We start from the raw sequence: 7,630 nt of genomic DNA on the forward strand, positions 1-7,630 counted from the left end.
ATAGATAGATAGATAGATAGATAGATAGATAGATAGATAGATAGATAGATAGATAGATAGATAGATAGATAGATAGATAGATAGGTATGTATGTATGTATGTATATGCATATACATGCATTTATAAGTATGGTTAACAAAGTCGAACAGAGAAACTAATTCTGGTTGTTCATCTGCACAGAGAGAGAGGACAGAAGCTCTGGGAGAGAAAAAAAGGGATACATCGTGGAGCGATAAGTGGCACAAAAAGTTCAAGAGTGGATGAGGTCAAGTGCAACACAAAAGGTCGGCTCTACAGGGAGACAAACGGGAGAGAACAGGATCGAACAAATTTAATGAGTGAAGGGGGTGAAAGAGAGAAATAGAGGTCTAGGAAATGGTGTGAGAGAAAATCAAAGAAAGAGGAGAGATGCTATGAATTAAAAGACTCGCCAGCTCAGCCATTGTTTGTCTAAGTGGTGGCACTGGGCCTCTATGGCAGATGCAGTTTATATTTAGCTTTAAGTATTTGGTCTATACAGGAACCTCATGCAAGGAGTGCTACAACAACTGCTGACATTTTTCACACCTCTTTGCACAATGTTGTTTTGTCTGGCTTTTTCATTCTGCTAGGAAGTAGTTTTGATTCAGCCTGGTGCTTCTATTACTGCCGACACTGCTATTTAAACGCTGCTGACGTTAATTCTGTGAACTTCAGTGTCGCCACCTTTCTACTGATACTACACTTATTAAAACTTATCCTTCAGACCTTCATTGACAAAAACAAAACATTCTTTTTTGTCCATTAGTCATTCTTTTCTAAAGGGCTCTATTATGTGATACCAAATAAAACATCTCTGACCCTTAATCCAGAGGATTAATGGTGTAATAAACACTCCACAATATCCCATAACCAAAAGCTTACTCATTTGACTGTCGTTTGACAGTTACCAGCTTCAGACACCACCCTTAGAGCTGAATAATTTGCTGCTAAAAAAAACTCATACACTAAAGCTATGGCTGAATGAATCTGATAAGGGGCCCAAGGGCAAAAATTATTAGTACATAGTAATAAGCATTATTCTGCACAAATGACTTTGTGATCATTTTTTCCACCATAAGTCAATGAGAACTATGTCATGAGACCTCCAAATGGGTTAGTCAAGGTTATCTAAATGAGACTCAAATACTTTTCGGATGTTCACATACCCCCCACCCCCCACCCCCCACTGCTTAACACATAGGACTTCATACACTATTGCAATCTTTCTTCCAGCTCTATCTTTATATGTGTACGTTCACTCAGCTCTGACTAAACTAAACTGGGCTCTGATGTGTGTGTGGGGGAGTAACGCAGGATGATATGAGGCTGTTTGCATGTGTGTGTACATTTGTCATCAGCTCCAAGAATACTTCAACAACTGTTTTTAGGGACACCGCCTGCTTCAGTTTTCATAATCAGTATAGGTATCCTTTTGTACTTCTTCAAAACCCTAAAGTGCGAGATTCCTTTGTGTGTGTGCGGTGGTAGACGTGGATGGGTTTTGATACGCGAGTGAGGTCAAGTGTGTGATCAAAAGCGAGGAGAGAGCGTGAGAGAGGGAGAGAGAGAGGGGGAGAGCGAGTGGAGAGTATTTTTCAGAGAGTTCGTCAGAGTCTGGTAGCCGTCAGGAGCGAAAACCGCCTTTTTTTTTTTTTTCAAGGAGTCCAGAGTTGCTTTTAGTAAAACATGACGCAGGCTTAAGGACGACTAAAAAGAAGATGCTGCAAAGAGGATACTGAAACACTGAAACTCCTGACTGGTGTGATGGGGACTGTAAGTGAGCTTTGTGCGTCCAGTTTCCAGGCATTTCTCTGCCCTACAGTCCGCCCGGGGCCACCTGCTGCAGGTGAGAGCTTTTTAGGAACCCCGTCTTCTTGGTTTGGATAGAAAATGTGTTGTCAGGTATTTGTGAGCAGATTTCAAGGATTACAAGGTGTTCATGAGTTTGAAAAAAGTGCTTAAAAATGAAACATTATTGTTGTTATCGCAGCTTTTTGTTGGTTTTATGTTGCTCAGAGCGACGTGGAGTGCAAGACTGGCACAAAGTGCTATCAGTGTTCAGTTGCCTTGGTGATTTTCAGTTAGGCTATCAAGACACAGAGCACTCTGTAGTGTGCGTGTGTGTGTGTGTGTGACATTTCTGTGTACATACATGAGTCAGTGTGTATGTGTTTGTGTGAGATGGTGGGCTCGATTCGAGAACATGACGCACACCCATCACGGTCTTGTCCAGGATCCTCCTCTCCAGTGGGTGCTGCACAGAGTGACATAATCTCCATCGCTGCCCACTGCTCTCCCTCTGTGCAGGTGCTTTCATGTTGTGTCAGGGTGCTCATTCAGAAGCCGTTATAACGCCATGAAAGCAGCACACAGGTTACATCCATTTACCTTGAGCTTTTATGACTTTCCAGCAGCTTCTTATAGCTTCTCTTTCTTTATTTTGTTCCTAAACCCTTTAGTCGATCAGGTAAACTGTAGCCTGCTTTGACATTACGATTTTAGCACCCTCCTCTTGAAATGTTTTCATGTTTTCTAGTTTGCTGTTAAATTAAGAGAGCTGTTCTTCGTTTACAGGTACTTGATGTGCAGAAAAAGAGGAATGAGGCTGATAAAGACAAACATTGTAACAGCACAATTCTATACTATTAACAGAAATTGATGTGATTTTGCTGACAAACTTCACAAACTTGTTGATATTTATGATTTATGAAGTTCAAATGAGAAGTGGACTTTTTTTAAGGCCTGCTTTGTCCGCTCTGATTGAAGACTTACTGGTTCAGTTACCTCAACTTGTGCAGACAGTTTAGTTCAGTGCATCCAAGCTTTTAAATATGCTAGCCCTCTATCTCAGTGTGAAAATCAGCAGCAGCTTCTCTAAAAGTCCTTTTTTCACTCTTGATAACGGACTGACCTCACTGTGAGCTGTTTGAATCATAACCAGAAAAAGTCCCCCTTAAAGCAAACTGTTTTTAATGTTTTCCGAGCTGACCCTTTAAGCTGTTAAACAGCAGCAGCTCTTCCTTACCCCACCCCAACATATCCTGTTTTGACGTGTCCGAACTCTGAATAAAGCACCAATTCAGGCGCACAGCTGCAATCCTTTTCCCTCCTTTCCTCCGTCCTTCACTACACCCTCTCCTCTCCCTTCCTTTTTCACACAGGCAGGCTATCTCTGATATCAAACCCAGCTTCCTCTGGCTTCACACCCTCGTTGTTAAATATGTTTCTCTTTTCCAGCGGGTGGGTACTATTATTATAACATTAAATGTAGAGACAAGTATGTCACTTTGTCAAAATCCCCAGCCCAAAAGCCATTAAAGGTGATTTTAGCTCACACATTAATCAGTATAGACATAAAAACATACAAATCTGAAGTTGCAAACATATAATGTTGCTATAATTTTCAGTTTTTTACTACACAAAATTATCAATCTATCTCTCTGTACATAGTTGGAGTCAGATATGCTGGCCTGCATAATTCAGAAAGATCTCATCTGCTGGGATTTTCTAGCATAACAATCTCTAGGATTTGCAGAGAAAAAGAGAAATTATCCTGTGAGCCACAGTTCTCTGGAGAAAAAATGGGCAAATTTCTTGCTGAGGTCTGAGGTTTGGGGGGGAAACCTTAAGCCATTGCTCTGATAGGAGGGCAACGGTATAACTTACTTAACAAGTTGTTACAACCAAGGTATAGACAAGACCATCTCTGAACACACAGCACCGGAAACCTTGAAGCAGATGGGCTACGTCAGTAGAAGATACCACCATTTGCCACTGCTGTCAGCTAATAACAGGAAATTGAGGCTACAATTCACACAGAATCACCACATTTTGACAGCAGAAGATTGCAAAAATGTTGCCTGGTCTGATGAGTAATGATTTCTGCTCGGACATTTGGATGGCAGGGTCAGAATGTCCCTTAAGCAAAATATAATGATGTGAGAGATATTTTCTTTGCACACTTTGGGCCCCTTAGTACCAACTCACCATCAATGAAACACAACAATCTACCCGAGTACCTTTATGACCACAATGACCAATCTTCTGATGGCTGCTTGCAACGGGATAACGTAACTCATCAAAAAAGCTTAGTTAGGTTTTTTGAATGTGACAATGTGGTCACTGTACTCAAATGACCTCCACATTCACCAGATCTCAGTCGAATAGAGCACATTTAGGATGTTATGGAACTGGAGTCACATGATGGACATAGAACCAACAAATCTGATGCTATCATGTCACTATAGACCAAAGTCTCTGGCCAACATTCCCAGTACTAGCAAGGTGTACCTAATGAAGTTCATAAGTGTGTGTATACTATGCATATAGTATATGCATATGCATATATACTATGCAGTACATACACAAACATATATCCTATTCTATACACTGTATACTATAGTTGAGGCCTCTATAGTTGTATACCTAAATGAAATAAAGAAATTGTCTGCTTGTGAATTTATATTTTCACAGTGTAGATTTACCTGATAACCAGCAGCTCCACGAAGTGATCCCGGGAGGAGACACAGATCCTTTGAGTTTGCGTAAGAAAAGACATCCGGTGTAAAAACTCCCTTGGCGACCCCTTCTGCGTAAGTGAGCACCAGAAAGTAAAGGATATGAAGTATAAAGGATATGAATACAATAACTCATACCTATTTTTATTTTTAATTTCTGAAGACAGACAGACAGATAGACACATAGATAGGTCTTTGATTGGCTGTTGCCGCTTAAGCCACGCCCCCCATCATCCTGCCAGACACCGGCTGTCTCTTCGTAGTCAGTTGTCATCAACTGCCAGTCTAACGGTAACTGACTGAAAAACTAGACACACTATAGCCACTCATTTGGGCTTTAAAGTTACTTAAAAAGTGTCACCTTTAGCGTGGTTTCCTGGGGACAGCGCTGACCAACAGTGGAACATGGTTCTGGAAATGGAAGACGAAGTTGGTAAGTTACCTGACGCGGTTTAGTTAAACAGCGTTAACCTAGAGGCTAACACGGATAGCTAGCGCACTAGCATAACTTTGTGCATAGTTATGGATAGGTAAGCGAGGCGAGCTCGCTCCAGTAGCAGGTACTTTTTTAGTATGTGTTTTGGCATTTAATATCCTGTACTCAGAGCGAAAGCAACAAGTCCTCATGTGTCTGACTTATTAATGCTCTTTGGCAGTCTTTATTAACTGGCACAAGAGATCTATTATTATTAATCTGGGTCGGTGCCAGACCTCCTGGGGGGCTATACTTATTGTGCAGCACCAGATGAGTCTATAAATACAATCAATGCAACCATTTATTGGTTCGGAAGTGAATGAACTGCACTCAAAACGGCAAAGAGTTGTCAACAACACAGGAGGCTGTAAACACACGCACACGTATAGTCATGAATTTGGATTATAAATCAGCGTCTTCGCAGCACCGCCGCTGTTTCCTGTGAAAATGACAGACAGGATACATACAGAATCTCATACAGGATGGTGCCCCACCTTATTCTGAAAAATAGATGGCTTAATGTTCATAAGAGCAAGGGAAAGCTATCAAAATGAACTTCCTGTAATATGAACTGCATTAAAAGCTTTATTTCACCTTACTTTGGAGCATCATTTTAGTAGTGTGTTTCTTCCACTTTCTGTGCACTGCAGCTGACATTTTATAATGCCCGCACTTTATTTCTCTGTAATTTAAGTATTTCTTCTCCGGGGCACATCGTGTTCCCCCTCATGTTCTTTTCTCATTTTATCGGTTTTAGCCTCATTGCTTATTGGACTTAGTCTTAAGGCTGTACAAATGCAACCAGGGAGGATTATATCCTTACTGTTGAGCCAGTTATCCTTGAAATGGACAATTATGGGCTTGTGAACACTGAAACAGACAATTACTGCCTTGTGAGCAATACGAGACGCTGAGAGCTCAAAATACAGATATTTTTCTTGTCGTAACCAAACTGCTTTGCCTTAGGTCCTGGGTCATGGTACTTTCTGGTGGCAAACACATGTGATGAGCAGAGAAAGAAGAATAAACTGTTGTTTTTGATATTGGCTGCATTTTCCATCCCCAGGAGAAGTGAGTCAGCCTTCTCATTGCTTTACCATATATTTTGGTATGGCTTTGTTTTGGAGACGCACAAGGGTTATTTCCAGCTCTGAACAGGCCTTCGGTTCATGGCTACACGTGGTATTAACTGCATGGAGCCTGAGTTGCATCACTTAACAAAGATCTATACATTTCCGTGTTAACCATTAAAACACAGTATATTTATAGATTCTGTCATCCTCTTTGCCTCCCACACTTTTTTTGACAGAGTGAAACAAGAAGTCTTTCTCTCTGGGGTTTATTTCAGGAGAGGTCTTTGAAGGTGCCTTTGTTACATTAGCTAACATCTCCCAACAGATTATACTGTCCAGGTTCCTTTTGCAGTGGTACCTTTTGACATTTTCTCTTATTTTCTTTAAGCAGTGGAGCCGTGGTTAGTTGTGATTAGATTTTGTCTAGTCTTCCTGCTTGTCAAGCTGTCATGAGCCCCACCATCCAGCAACCTTTTCCTTTTTTTAAGGAATATTTTAGGGATTTTAATTTGCCTCTTTATGGGAATCACTCATTCATCACTTTTGTGCAAGTTAAAGCAAGAATGTTGCAGCTCAGTCAGCCGATTCAGTGGCTGTGGATGAAAGGAAAACTGCTTTCTGGAGGTCAAAGACACTAAATAAACAGCAAATAAGCTTAATACAGTCTTTGAAAGAGAGTTTGAAATGCTTGCTTGTTTGTTTTTAACTGGCTAAAACTGCTTCATTGGGCTGGAAGGCAAACAATGTCCTTGCTCATGTGAAGCTGTACCCCCCATCCTTTTTTAAAAATTTCCTCCTGGTCCCCAGTCTCCACGTGGGGGAGTCCGTTCATTGATGGAGTAAATGAGCAAGGGAGGAGTCAAGATGGACAGAAGGAAGAGGAGGGGGAGAGAGATGAGAGTTCAAGGGTTTCCCCCCCTCTTAAACACACATTTGTCCTTATCCTCATTTGCTGCCCTCCCTCCTTTGCTGGAATGAGGTTATAAGGACTACAGAGGTTAGACTGGAGGACCACAGGATTTGGGTTAGGGATTGGAAAGTTTGGTCAAAGCTGGTTTATTTGAAAGAAACACGCTTTTTCTTTTACTGGAAGTGATGATAAACCTAAAGCTGTGTGGACTTCAGAGCTATAAACTGGGCTGAGCTGGTTGTACTGGGACCATTCTTGCTGCCGGTGGCGTCTCTCGGCAGACAGAAGCTTTCTTGGGTATGAGTATTAGAATTATGACGCAAATGTGTAGGTGTTCAGTTATCCTGAATGAGTGCATGTCCTCTTGTGAAACTTTTTGAGAACGGAAACCAAAACAGATGCTAACTGTAGCTTGACTGATGCGGTTTTTTTGTCTCTCTGCTTCAGGAGGATGTGATGTGGTGCAGACGGTGGAAGCAGGTTATAGAGCAAACTTTAGGCCTAGGTTTGATGGTTGGATGTGCCAAGCAGCTGGTCCTAGCAGAGACACTAATACATACTCAGTGCCCTTGAGACTATGCAGAGCAGCTGGTTTGCAGAGTGAGATGAGGTGTCTTGGTATTTATGCCAGACT

General features: G+C 41.5%; 1 protein-coding gene across 4 annotated transcripts in view; it reads left to right on the forward strand.

Annotated features, from left to right (window-relative positions):
- The first annotated feature begins 1,626 nt into the window (after positions 1–1,626).
- LOC102202365 (cytohesin-1-like) overlaps positions 1,627–7,630 on the forward strand; it is a 23,070-nt gene continuing 17,066 nt past the window's right edge. For 2 of the 4 annotated variants that reach the window (XM_005749675.2, XM_013915066.1), the window contains exon 1: positions 1,627–1,867. In XM_005749675.2, coding sequence (XP_005749732.1) covers positions 1,786–1,867 — 82 coding nt within the window. In that variant the 5' untranslated portion in view covers positions 1,627–1,785. Of the gene's footprint in view, positions 1,868–4,749; positions 4,972–7,261; positions 7,294–7,630 lie in introns of those variants that run through there. The other 2 variants (XM_005749677.2, XM_013915067.1) reach the window with 2 other exon arrangements.

This window comes from Pundamilia nyererei, unplaced genomic scaffold, assembly GCF_000239375.1.
Source record: "Pundamilia nyererei isolate P.nyererei 1_Seehausen unplaced genomic scaffold, PunNye1.0 scaffold00253, whole genome shotgun sequence".
NCBI lineage: Eukaryota > Metazoa > Chordata > Actinopteri > Cichliformes > Cichlidae > Pundamilia > Pundamilia nyererei.